Source organism: Furipterus horrens, unplaced genomic scaffold, assembly GCF_987537825.1.
Source record: "Furipterus horrens unplaced genomic scaffold, mFurHor1.1.pri manual_scaffold_1, whole genome shotgun sequence".
Classification (NCBI taxonomy): domain Eukaryota; kingdom Metazoa; phylum Chordata; class Mammalia; order Chiroptera; family Furipteridae; genus Furipterus; species Furipterus horrens.
Window position 1 is genome coordinate 139,918,752 of NW_028327171.1, and position 14,567 is coordinate 139,933,318.

The following is a 14,567-nucleotide window of genomic DNA, read 5'->3' on the forward strand; positions in this document are numbered from 1 at the left end:
AAGTACCAACAATAGAAGATCAGAAGATATTGTATAAAAGTTCCTAGTTTCAATTATCTTCTGAATAATTAGAAGTTTAGCAACTCTGGAGCACCATTTCTACAGAATAATAAGTGTCAAGGATGAGTAACAGCTCTGCCCACTAGATGGGATTTGAGCAGTTCCTACTGACCCCAGCGCTGAAGCTAGTGGCAGCTGGCTTAAACATTTATGCGTATGCTGCAGTATTCTTACAATAATGGGTAAAGTGAAGTATTTTTATAGACCAAATTCATATATTACTCAACTAACTCCTGTAGAAACACAAGTGTTCAATCTTTGACCTTAAATAAAATTTTTGTGCTCCTCTGTCAGGCTAAATCTATCTTTCTGTTACATTTTTATACTATGATGGGAAACATATTACTGCCCACCTTTTGCACCGTCTTGTAATTATGTCTGTGCTGATCTTAACTTTCAAATTTAAGAGCCTTATGTCAATAGAATGTTTAATTTCTGATTGAGGATGGACCCTACAAAATTCACATGTTCATGCTTGTGCTTCGCATATTTTCATTTATCTTTAAATACACGCCTGTTTGGGTAGTGAAAGAATAGGTGAGTGTACATCAGCAAGATTAGATCAGGCAAATTTTATGGATCACATATTGCATAAAAATCACAGCTCTGTTCCCATGTAAATAGAATCAGATATTTTTGAAGAATTACTTATAATGGTTAATTACTCTAAAAATCAAAATACATTTTTTGTAAATTTTCAGTTATCTTTCAAATTTTATTTTTATTTTTGACACACTTAGAACATGCAAACTGCTTCATTAAGTCTCTAAATATTAAATGAACTAAATGAAGCTTAAAAAATTACCTTTCGTATTTTTCCTATCTTGGGTATCTGAAAAAAATCAAACAAACTATTTTGTGTGAGGTCCATACAAGCTACAGAAAGACTCAAGAAGACTCAGTCTGTTTTATTCTTCCCCTTCAGTTTTGTACTTACTATTGACAAAAAACAGAGAAGACAATCATTGTTTTTACAGTTCAAAAAAGCTGACAGTTTCTCTTGAAAGCATACTCTTAGATCTTAAGGTGTTTTCATCTACAGATTACTTAGACCCTTAGGGTCTCAAGACCTTTTTCTCTTTCCTATTTCCCAAATCATTTACTCTTATTCTTCTTCATGTAGCTGTGTAGCTGTTAGCTCTGTCTCATACTTTCTTCTTTTTTTTTGAGTTTTACTTATTTATTTTTTAGAGAGAGGGGAAGGGAGGGAGAAATAAAGAAAGAGAAACATCAGTGTGTGGTTGCCTCTCATGTGCCCCCACTTGGGGGCCCAGCCTGCAACCCAGGTATGTGCCCTGACTGGGATTTGAACTGGCGACCCTTTGATTCACAACCTGGAGCTCAATCCACTGAGCCACACCAGCCAGGGCTATCTCATACCTTCTTAACACATTCCCCTTACATTTATTAGCAAAATACTACTTTGCCTCCCACATTTTATTTCTCATCTCTAGATTTGCCAGTCTCATCAGTATATACTTTAAAATAGCTTGGCTAAAAGCATTGATCTAGTTTCCTTATTAGTGTTCTGTACTAATTTCACTGGTCAGAAATATATTTAGTATTTTTTTAGAGAAGATGGCAAGAACAAAACACATGATATTATTTGTTTTATTGAGAGAGATTTTGAACATTTTTGAACTACTACTAGTTGCCCAAGAAATTTCATTTTAAAAGATGCTTTCTGAATAGCTTATGTAATACAATTATGACATAAACAAAGGACCTCAAATAATATTATTTTAAAATTTAACATTAGTTTAGAGAATATTTATTCATAATTGTATGACTTTATTAGTTGTTTATTCCCTTATTTATTCAACAATGAATTGGGTTTGTATTGTGTAAAAGAGTAGAAGACAATTAATTGTAAAATTGCTACAAGGTATCTATGCAAACAGGGCTGTAAAATAAGAGAGAAAAGGGGGTTTGGCAATAGAATGTTTCCACAGAAGGTATATTGTGATCAAATTCTGAGTTACCCAGGCAAGAACACCATAGAGACAGAGAAAAATTTATGCAAATAGAAGAGGAAAAGTATGGGGCACCCCAGACAGGAAAGCTGGAGAGGACCAGATTAAAAGTAGTTAAAAGTCATACCAAAGAAAATAAGTTACATTCTGAAGTTAATGGGTGGTTCTTTGAAGGAATACAGAAAACCTTACAACCAAGTGTGTGATTTAGAAAACTTATTGGCGGAAGGCAGGCTGGAAGTATTTACAACCGTTAGATGACTACTGTAATGTCAGGGGATTGACTATAAAGCAAGGTTCTATGTGGTTGTATTAATATGAGTGTGAGCCCTGTGGGTAATTTTTATAAGTTTTGTTAAAAATGTTTATTTGAACATTTTCATGAAGTAGATACTCAAATATAGAGTTTATGTTTTCACCTAGTTATATTTTTTACTTATTCTTAGAAGTAAAATAAAAATTTTGACTGAACAACTGTGAAGATTTTGGGAAACTCAGTTCTTTATTTTTATGATGCTGCCACCTAGTGAGAAATTTTGGTAACAAGTTTGTATCCTCTGGTTCTTTAATCAATTATGTTTTATGCCATCTGTGGGGAAAGAATTGTGCATGCATTAAAACACATTGTAGGAGCCACAACTGTGTGTGTTTTTTTTTTTTTTTTTAAATGTGGTGTCACAGATGTAACCACAGGGCTTTTAATAACAGGACAAAGTAGGTGAAGTTCATGGTTTCCTCATTGTGCCCTTCTTTATAAATAATTGATAATAAAATAAAAGTGCTGTCATTTCTATTCCTTGAGTTCTCTAAAAAAATTGTATAGCAAAATCATATCTATGAAGAATTCAGTTGTAAAAAGCATTAGTTTGCAACCCCAGGTTTTGATAACCTCTAAATCTTGATAAAAATTAATTGTATATCTTTTTGTCATTCCTGAACTTTATGTTAGAATGGAGCATCTGTTTCATTGTTATGAAATGTATTGCTTATTTTTTGTGAGAAACAAAGCCCAAATCTATACCCCTGAAAAAATTAGTTATATTTTACCAGTAAAAACTTTTCTGAGATGTTAGTTATGTCCACGTTGTAATGAGCGATGTTTCTAATTAACTGACTTTCAATATGTTGAATTTTTAATAGAAATTATGCTTTAGGGTAAGGGTCAGCAAATCCTTTTTGCAACAAGTGGGATAGTAAATCATTTAGACTCTGTCAGCCATATGGTCTCTTTTGCAACTACTCAATTCACTTGCAAAAGCAGCAATAGATAATACTTAAACAAATGAGAGGGTTGTGCTCAAATATAACTTTATTTATTAAATCAGGTTGTAGTTTATATCCTCTCTTCTTAAGTAGTGTTAGAACAATCTAAAATTGGTCCCTCTGCAATTCTTTCCTTTAAAAACATCAATTGGTAGAAGTTTCTTCAAAGTTGCATAAAATCTGAAATTTTGAGAATGTAATGTATGTGCAATTAGCAAACTAACAATTGAGAACTCAGAGGTAAAACATTTTTGCTGAGTGAACTATCACCTGTATTTAATAATCAGTTGTTTTTTCTTTCTTAATTCATGTTCATGTACAAAATTGACTCTCTTTTTAAATGTTTTATTTATTTATTTTTATAGAGAGGGGAAGGGAGGAAAGATAGAGGGAAGAAACATTGCTGCAAGGATAAACTTTGATCAGTTGCCCCTCACAATCATCCCAACCAGGGAGGGACCTGACCCACAACCCAGGCATGTACTCTGACCAGAAATCGAACAAGTAACCTTTCACTTTGTAGGACGATGCCCAACAAACTGAGCTACACTGGTCAGGGCACAAAGTTGTCTTAATGTGAAATGAAACACTATATTCTCTAAGTAAAACTTAACATTATGATATGAAGAAAGCTAATTAATTTAGAATATTATTACTTAGTTACATTTTGGATAATATAAATTTACTAATCCAGATTGTTCTTCTGGAAGAATTTGTTTCTAAAACACCAAATTCTACTAGGCAGACACACAAAGCACTTGAAGCCACACAAGTAAATACCAAGAGAGAATAAAGTGAGATAATAAGAAGCTGTTAAGGATTCAAGTTATGTATAGAGAGAACACAATATAGAAGCAAAAAATTATTTTTATGAGTTGGTTGGGGGAGGAACAAACTTTCCTCTACCATAAAGGTTCTCCTGGCTGGTTTAATAATCAAACAGACATGAGACAGAGTAGCAAGAGAAAATAACTAAATTTAATAGGTACATATGTATGGGAATCCCACATACATGAGAGAGTCAGAGACCTCACATGCAGAAATGGTTCAGAGAAAGTAAGGGAATATGGGTATATAAAACATCCAGAGCTAGGAACGAGGTAATGCACCTGGGAGGCTTTGAAGGGTCATTGCAGGATAATGAGAAAAGTTGTTTAGAAAGTAGAAGTTATATCTGATCATCTATTATGGCCCCTTATTCAACTTATTTTCCGTAAAGGGAGGTGCAGACATTTCTCTTGAGTCTGCTGCTACAGTTGCCCTTTGCTCAAGGTAATCTGCATACCATCAAGGCACATCGTGGTGTTACTTGTCCTCAAGCCACAGTCACCATTGTGTCAGCTGAGCTCACTCCTGTATCTCTGGCTAACTAAAGGGGGTGGGGAGACATGCAGATCCAGGCTGAGCTCACTAAAAATGATTCTGATCTAAATACATTTCTTTTATCTTCCGTCTGGGCAGCAGATTAGCTCATGCAAGTCCTTGTCAGACAGATGGCAGAGGGTGAGAAAGAGCAAGCCTATCCACTCAAGTGCTTTTGCAATTCTGCTTGTATTACATGTGGTAACATTTCGCTGATCAAAACAAAATTACCTGGCTGATCCCAGTGTCAGAAAATTGAACCCTGTCCACAGTGGGAAGAACTGAAAAGTTACCTGGCAAAGCATATAAATATAAGAAAGGACAGAGAATTGGAACTATGGAAATTTACCACAGCATGTATACACTTGAATAGATTAAATTAAATATGGACATGATGTGAGATTAAGGGATGAACTAAAAACTATTACTTCCTTTAGTTTAGCAGGATACACTACAGCAACTGTTCTCAAACTTTTTGGTAATGCAGAGCTTTTACAATCTTAAAAATCATAGAGCACTCAAAAGGGTTTATGTTATGTTTATATCTATTTTTATTTACTGGGTAATTAAAACAATTTTTTAATTTATTTATCTACTTATTTATTTATTTTAGAATAGCAATAACAAACCCATTATGATATAACATAAATCATATGTTGTTAGAAGAACAAATTTTTCTGGAACAAGCTAAAGAAAAGAATGTTTTACATTGACATATTGCCCTGGCTGGTTTAGCTCAGTGGATTGAGCGTCGGCCTGCGAGCTAAGTGTCGCTGGTTCGATCTTCCAGTCAGGGCACATCAGAGAAGGAAAACTCTGACTCCAAAAAACCTCCGCTGCCTTGCGGCATACCTCTTCAGGGGAAAGGCTAAGGGAGTAAACCCCGACAGAAAATCCGGAGCCGGAGTCCCTAAGGCGGTTTGACGTTGTAGTCAACACCGGCAACTCCTGCGGCGCACCTGAAGCCAAGCTGTATCGACTCCGTCTTTCCCTTGGACCCTTCAGCTGCGAAGAGAGGGGGGGTCTGCTGCATGGGCAACAGCAGACCCTCCATATCACCCTGCCCAGGCTCTGTAGCTTCAGCTCCACTGGAGAGGACACTCCAGCGTCATCGCAAGATGTCGATTCAACACAGGAGGAGACAGATGCCGTGTCACTCCCGAGTCGGACTGCACAGCCATTCTCGGCGGTGCAGATAGACACTTAGGAAGCTACACCATCGTCTCTCGAGACGGACGGCTGCCGACGACGACGATGACATTGACATATCCCTTTACTGTTTGGTTTAGTAGAAGACAACTGGTTTTTTACATCTGCTTCTGCATTCAGTTTCTTGTTGTTGTTGTTTTTTGGTTGTTTGTTTCTTCCTTTGTTAATTTTGTGAAGATATAGAGTCAGAAAAAGCAGGAGTAGTTTAATTGCATTTTTTTTATAATACACCAGAATTTGACAAATGAGAACTTCTTGAAGTAGTAGTGTAGAATGTGAAACAAAATTACTGAACTTTCTGTACTTTGTTACATTAAAATCTATTGGTTGATTTTGCATTTTGAATAGATCCTTTTTCCATGAAATGTAATGTCAAGCATTGGTCATTTGGATCTCTGAGCTATGAATATTTTCCAAATATTTACATATTTCATTATGTATTATTTTAAAATTATATATCACTACTAAGTTAATCAGAAAGTTTAAAAAATAATTTATTTATTTATTTTTTGTTTATTTATTTATTTATTTTTAGAGAGAGGGGAAAGGAGAAAGGGAGAGAAATATCACCGTGCAGTTGCCTCTCACTCGTGCCCCCAACTGGGGACCTGACGTGCAACCTAGTCATGTGCCCTGATTGGGAATTGAACCAGCGACAGTTGATTTGCAGATCAGAAGTAGTTTTAAATACTGGGAAGGTGTCATAGTCATAGAAGTGAATACCAGTTTTCCAAAGTTCTAATTTCCCTTGGAAACTTTTCTGTTTCTTTTTTTAAATATGTTTTGATTATGCCGTTATAGTTGCCCCAATTTCTTTTCCCTCTGCTCCCCTCCACCCAGTGGCCCCCCTCCTTCCAGTTGTCCCCCCCCCCCTTTTAGTCCATGTCCATTGGTTGTGCATATAGTTCTTCTCAACCTCTTCCTTTCTATTTCATTCCCTCCTACTATGCTTAATTCTTGCATCACCTCCCTCCCTTTTCCCCCTTCTGCCTATCCAATGAACTCCTCCCAATGTGTTCTCCATGCCTATAATTCTTTTTCCACTCTCATAGCTTATTTAGTTTGCCTTTGTTTCAATTCCCTAGCTTCTGTTGTTGGTTGTTGTGATACAGTTTTCATTTTAATGTTCATAGTTTTGATCCTCCTTCTTCTAAACCAGTCCCTTTAACATCTCATATAATAGTGTTTTGGATCTAATGAACCCCTTCAGTTTTACTTTGTCCTGGAAGCACTTTCTCTGCCCTTCTATTCTGAATGACAGCTTCGCTGGATGGAGTAGTCATGGCTGTAGGTTTTTGATTTTCATTGCTTTGAATATTTCTTGCCAGTCCCTTTTTGCCTGCAGGGTTTCCTTTTAGAAATCAGATGATAGTCTAATTGGGACCCCTTTGGACATAATTCTCTTCTTCTCTCTTGCTGCTTTTAAGATTCTCTCTTTATCCTTAATTTTTGACCTTTTGATTATAATGTGTCTTGAAGTGGTTCTCCCTAGGTCCAGTGTTTCTGGAACTCTCTGTGCTTCCTGGACCTGTAAGTCTATTTCCTTCCCCAAGTTAGGGAAGGTCTTCATTATTTTTTCACATAATTTTTCAATTTCTAGTTCTTCTTCCTCACCTTCTGGCAATCCTATAATTTGAATGTTTGTTCACTTATAGCTGTCCCAGAGGTTTCTGAGCCTCTCCTCATATTCCTCACTTTTTGTTTCCTCTTTCTGCACTGGTTGACTGTTTGTTCCTTCCCTATGTTCCAATTTGTTGATTTGATCTCTAGTTTTCATTTCCTCACCACTTGTCTCATATGTGTTTTTGTTCATTTCAGCATGACTAGCCTTCATTCCTTCCCTGTTGTGTTCAATATCTTTTGTTAATTCTGTAAGTTGCCTTATGACTATAGCTCTGAACTGAGCCTCAGAAAGTTTTTCTATTTGTTCATTGGTTAATTTCTTTATCTGCTTTTTGGTTAGCTTCATGACTAGTATTTCAATCATTATTCCTGTCATTCTGACAGTTTTCATTTATCTTTCCTTCTTGGGCAGGGCTGTCACACCTCCTACACTATCGGGTGCAGCGCCCTGAGCACTCGTCACAACCCGGTGACCTTTTTCACCACACTGTGGAGCTTTGTGTAGGGGTGGGGGTCCAAGATGGATTCCTGCGGTTACTCTCCACTGAGAGACGGGAGCCTCTTCCTCCATCCCCACGCCCTCTGGAACTCACAGTCCAAGGCAATGGGGGTCTGCCTTCCCCAGCATTAGAACCATGAGCTGACGGGTCTCAACTGCTGCCGGGACTGCTCCCCTGGCATTTCTTACAGTCATGCTGCTATCCCTGCTGCTACCACAACAGCAGAGCCTGGCCCTTTTGTCCCGGTTCCGCCCCTCCTACCTGTCCGGACGAGCACCACTGGTTTATAACTTCATACACTGGACTTCCATGTAGTTTTATTTTCTGGAATTTCTTGTTATTTTTTGTTTTGAGGTTGTTGTATTCCTTCTTAGTTGTGGAGGAAGACAGAGTGTGTCAGTCTAAGCCTCCATCTTGGCTGGAAGTTGGAAACTTTTCTTAACTGGAAACAAATACTGTGAATTGCTTTCTTCAAATTGACAGACTCATATGATTCATACTATTATCTGTCAGTTTCTGTTCCATTTAAGAAAAAAGGTTCTCTATCAAGTAAAAGTAGCATGTTCAGATTGCAACTCAAACAAGCACATAACTGCCTCACTTTGAGACAACCATCTCATTTCAGAATGTGGTCAAATACTTTATACATACTTTCCACATCATTAAACTTTAAAAATATGAAAATCTAGGTTTTGAGATTTGATAAAAACTCATCATTTTTGCAGATTTATCAAGAATATTTTTAAGTAAAATTAGCGGTTTTCTCCCTGCAACTGAATGGCTTTGAAATGCAGTGACTATTAGTACAGTTTGGTGCCGCTGACTTGATTTGTGCTAAGGTGCCAACAGTTTTGCCTATCAGTGCTTTTGCATTGTCACTGCAATTATTAACACAGTGAAGAAGGCAAAGAATGTCTTGGTATTGTGAGAACTGTTTTGACCTAAATGTATTTTGAGGATGCCCAGAATTTTGTGATTCATACTTCATGAAACATAGCACCAAAAGGTGAGCCGTATATACATCTTGAATATTACAGCAGTTTGTCAAATATTTTCTTAAAGATGCTTCTACTTACTATTTCTAATTATTAAGCAAATTGAAAACGTGTTATTATGCTCTCCCCACCCCCAACCAGGGTTGTTTTGTTGGCTTTGATCTAGCACATGCAGTTGGAAATGTTGAACTCCACCTACACGACTGGGGAGTTGATTTTGCCTGCTGGTGCTCCTATAAGGTACAAAGTAGTTAATGTATATATGTCCTTTTATTCCACATTAACATTAACCTAGATTGAAAAACTGGATAGGTGACCAATTAGTGTATTTTCTGATTTTAGTTAAATATAGAATATTATGATAATTAAATTCTGCTGTTTCCATTTGCTATGGAGTACTTATTCCTTCAATTCCCAGGCCATTCTAAAAAGCTGGGAGGTTGTAGGAAAAGACAAACAAACAAACTCCCCACTTAAACATAATTAAAATTAAGATTTTAGTGTTTTTTTTTTTAATATGTTGTGAAATTTCTATAGGTGTAAGATAATTCTCATGGAACAAAGTTGATATTGATATTTGAAGACAATATAACTGACAAGGAACATAAAAATAAAACCAATTTTACTCTAATTTAGGCGTTTTTAAAATGATAGTTTTATTATTATCGAAATGTTTTTGTAACAAAATCAATGAAATGAATGAGTTTTGAAATTAGATTGACTTCAGTGGAACTGTTATCTACTAGTCGGGGCAAAAGTTGGTCAAAAAACAGCTATTTATTCTCAGTTGTGGGCAACCACTCCTCGTGGTTTAAGGAATTGTAGACCCGATTTAGGCATGACGAGCCGCCAGTGTCCTGGCCGCGCTTGTCTCTAAGTCTCAACATAAGGCTATGTGCGGAACATGACTGACAACCACTCAGAGGGTTGCCATGGGAATTAGATCAAAGAGCGCTTATTAAGCTCATTGTGCTTTAGAACTTGCTCTGCTTTCCTTATCAGCAATGTAGTGTAAGTTATCTTTAGCAGGGAGTATATGGAACCCTGCACCTGGTCCGAATGTTTTATAGACCTTGACTCTAATCAGTCAGTGTGATTCCCGAATTAATGTATGTTATCTGTTACTGTTAAAAGCCTGAATACAATAGACAATTTATGAATTTTAATCTTGTATCTCTCATATGTATCCTCCTCAATAAAAGACATGAGGGTTGAAGGTTTGGCTGCTGGTCTCCTCTAGAGATGCAGTCACCTTCCTTCCCCCAGACATAACAAAGTGTCCTGGGTAAAAGTTTATTCCTCCGTGGTCACAAAGCCTCTCTGCTGGACAGAGCAACTTTCAACCAAGCCTAGGGTGTGTGCAGCACCTCTGCCATACTCAATTAATAATTTTATGTTTCATTTGTTTTTCTTTGAACAAGGTGACCCAAAATTCTATTTCAGTATGAATGCTCAAATAATCACACATTTTGAACTGGTTAAAAGTTGGTTTCATAACAACAACAAAAAAAGTCTGATTACATTGTTTATCTTTGCTATATATTCAGATGAGTCTATATAATTTACTTTATGTTCAACCCAGTATTTAAATTCAGGAGCAGGAGGTCTTGCTGGTGCTTTTGTCCATGAGAAACATGCCCATACAATTAAACCTGCGTGAGTATCATTTTTAAATTCTTTTTTGGTGATGAATACATTTATTCATATTAATAAAATTTTAAATTTACATGAATTCTTTAAGATGCTATCCATTAAGAATCTGGATTGATTATAATATTTTACTACTACATTAACAATGATGTGCTTTAGCAGAAATAAGTGCTTTCTAAAGAGTTTAATTGGTTGAACTAGAAATTTAATCACAAAAAGGGTAACTTCAATGTTAAAAGTGAGTCACTATAATCATGTAGAGCAGATGGTTTAATGCAAAGAGACTACTTAATTTTTTTTCAAATATTAAACTTTAGAAAATTTCTGATTTCTCACATTGATGAATAAATCAAAGGAAACCAGAGATGTGCCTAACAGATCCTTAAATGTAGTGTGTTATTATTAAAATCACATCTGCCTCTAAAGCTAGAAACATAACATGATAGTCTTGTAAGGAATATCTTCTGTCCTAAAAGATTTTATAATCCATGAAAACTGAAGAAGCTGAACACTAAACAGCAGATTGACTGCATAAAAACCAATACTTTTTCTATTTTATATAACTTTATTTTTAGAACATGTGTGAATGCAAATATGATACACAAACAAATTTACACAATTTTATGTGACTGCGGACTCATAATGTTCCTTTTACTTTTATCTGGTACGAGGATAAAGAAATAATATTCTGGAAAAATACCCCTTCATGGTTGTATCAGTATGTGTGATAAGGAGACTGTCTAGTCTCTTAATAAGTAATACAGTTTAATTACTTTTCTGAATCTTCTCAGCCACTGGCTGAGTGGTAAAATCTTTACAAAAACTGAAGCTGACTTAGTAATACCTCCTCACATTTGGAGTACCTCACATTTCTGAGGTTCTAAAAATTCAAGAAAATGTTCTATAGTTCATTTAATCATTTCTACAATTTCTTCAAGATTTTATAGTTTTAAAATTAAATAGAGCACTTTCTCTAGACAGATATTTTGTCAGGCAGACACTTTCCTTTAACGATTGTCAGTACATTAGATTTCTTTCCATGTCCCAAATTCTCTAAAATATATATATAAAGCATATGTTGTAAGAATGCCATGCATATTTCAAAAGGCCCCCTTTTAAATTTTAGCAAGCCTCATATTAGCATATTTATTTTCCAGTATATAAGATAGTGTTAGGTTTTTAAAAGATTTTATTTATTTTTAGAGAGAGGGGAAGGGAGGTAGGAGGAGAGAGAAAGGAACATCAATGTGTGGTTGCCTCTTGCACACCGCCAGCTGGGGACCTGGATCACAGCCCAGGCTTGTGCCCTGACTGGGAATCGAACTGGTGATCCTTTGGTTCACAGGCTGGTGCTCAATCCACTGAGCCACACCAGCTAGGGCTATTGGATTTTTGAGAAGAACCACTACCCTGAACACTTTCCACTCTTTGCTTATTTAGATTATAATAGAGGATCTGACATATTATATCACCCCAAAGAGTAAGCCAGTGGGAATGGAAGGGATATGATAACTAATCTATATAGGTTCTAGAGAAGTCAAGTATTAGCAGTTAAGCTCTGGTCTTAGAACATCAGTCTATTACACTTGAGGTTTCCTTCACCCTTATTTGACCTCTGTAGATGAGTAGCAGGAGAGATTGAAGGGGTTGTAATATGTTCACAGGTGCCTTGTCTTGTAGAATCCTAACCATCTCTAGATGCTGTAATTGTTAAGTCTGTGTTCCCAGGAGAAAGACCATCTAGACAGACCATATTCACATGACAGCTTGACTGCTCGCTGGTCCATAATCTGAAGAATGTTCCTTCACATTTCCATGTTCTGTTCTAGCCTTTACCTAAAGAAAGTATCAGCATCTACCTCATAGTTAATTGTGTGACACTAAAGTGGCACGATGCATGTAAAGCACATGTGCAGCCACATAAGCATTATATGTGATCCACACATATAGGCTAAGAACTTTGTTGCTTCTCTGTGAAGTTGCATTTTTAATTTGTAGACTTTTGCCTAGTAGAGATCATTTCTCTCAAGGAGAGACCATAACCCCAAACATTATGTTTTCTGACTGTTAGGATGTTATACAGTTTTGTGCCTATCACCAAATTCATTTTAGCAGGCCTTTGACAGACTGACTGTGGGTGGAAGTTTCCATTCCTTGATTCTCTCTTTTACTGGCCTTACATCTTACCGGTTTCCTCACTAATTAAAGAGTTGAATTAGATGTTTATATGTGTTCATTTTTTATTTGTATGAGAGTCATGCTTTTAACTTAAAAAAAAATTATACTTTATTAAGTATTGCTGAATTTTAACTATCTATACTTGGAGACTGACAAGACTCAAATTAGGCTTGACTCACATAACCGTCCTTCTGGAAAACCCTAGTTGTTGTTTGTCTGTCTGCTAAAGCTTCTTTTACGTGATCTCAGAATGGCTAATTGCAATGGCGCCAATGTATGCTCTATAGCAGTGGTTCTCAACCTGTGGGTCGCGACCCCTTTGGGGGTCAAATGACCCTTTCACAGGGGTCACCTAAGACCATCGGAAAACACATATGTAATTACATATTGTTTTGTGATTAATCACTATGCTTTAATTATATTCAATTTGTAACAATGAAAATACATCCTGCATATCAGATATTTACATTGCAATTCATAACAGTAGCGAAATTACAGTTATGAAGTAGAAATAAAAATAATTTTATGGTTGGGGGTCACCACAACATGAAGAACTGTATTAAAGGGTTGCAGCATTAAGAAGGTTGAGAACCAATGCCCTATAGGGAAAGTAACTGATAGTGATGCTGCAAATTGTATTGCTTAAAAAGGGGTGACATCTAGTGGCTAACTATGTTATTTCAAATAAATAGTATCCAAATAACATTCTTTTTCTTGGTTGAGTCTTTTGTTCCTTATTAAGTATTTTTAAAGTATATATATTTACACAATTTATTCTTCTATATCATCTGGGTATATACTTATAGTTCAAAAATTGTATAGTCAAAGCCTTTGATAAAGATGTAGAACAGGATGATGGTGGAAATTTAAGTGAGAGGTATTCTAAGTGCATAGTTAAATAGCATGTACATGTGTTCATCAAAACTTGGTAAGAAGGGCATTATGACCCACCTGGTGTAGAGAGGGGATCCAGGATATACAACTGTTCACTCTAAAAGTGTAACATTGTGCAGATAATTTTGAAATATCTTTTATATGATGTTTCCATTAGCAATTGGTAAATTATATCTCTACCAAGATATTCCACTTCCTTTTTTTTTTTTTTTTTTTTTTTTTCGGTTTCAATAGGCATTTTGGCCATTGTTCAGTACTAATGACCTAAAACATTTTCCAAGAATATTTTGCCAATAAAGAAAATGAGTAGAGATCAGAGTCAATCCACTGCATTAAGCATCATAACTCAACCTGTTGTTCTCAACTAGAATTTGACTTTTTCCTAGTTTATCATCACTTTTTCTCATTCCAGTGTCATGTGCTAAATGTTGTATATAGCTAAGAATTATACTAAATTAGAACTGATTATGAGTAAATACTATCTGGTACATTTTTCCTTGAGGGCTGACTGTGATTCAGTCTATAAAGTTAGTAATTGTTCTGAGATATGAAGGGAAATACTTTCAATTGTAATAATTTGACAACCAGAAATGTATCACTATAACAATGCCTTTAAATTTTTATTTTTAAATTTATAAATATTGTGTTTTTTTGTACACTTAATTTTTTAAGTATATTTTATTGATTATGCCATCACCCCATCCCTTAATTCATGTCCATGGGTCATTCATTTATGTTCTTTGGCTTCTCTGTTTCCTATACTATTCTTAACATCTTCCTTGTTTATTTTGTGCCTACCAGTTCTGCTTCTTGATCCCTGCATCATTTCCCCCATTCTCTCCCTTCCTCCTCTCCCTGAC

The 14,567-nt window shown here is 35.9% G+C and overlaps 1 protein-coding gene across 1 annotated transcript in view; it reads left to right on the plus strand.

The window, feature by feature from the left end:
- The window catches only part of KYNU (kynureninase), a 99,394-nt gene that overhangs the window by 55,306 nt on the left and 29,521 nt on the right, over positions 1-14,567 (plus strand). The window contains exons 9-10 of the mRNA XM_090267315.1: positions 9,127-9,225; positions 10,568-10,641. Of these exons, the coding sequence (XP_090123441.1) occupies positions 9,127-9,225; positions 10,568-10,641 (173 nt within the window). The remainder of the gene's footprint in view (positions 1-9,126; positions 9,226-10,567; positions 10,642-14,567) is intronic.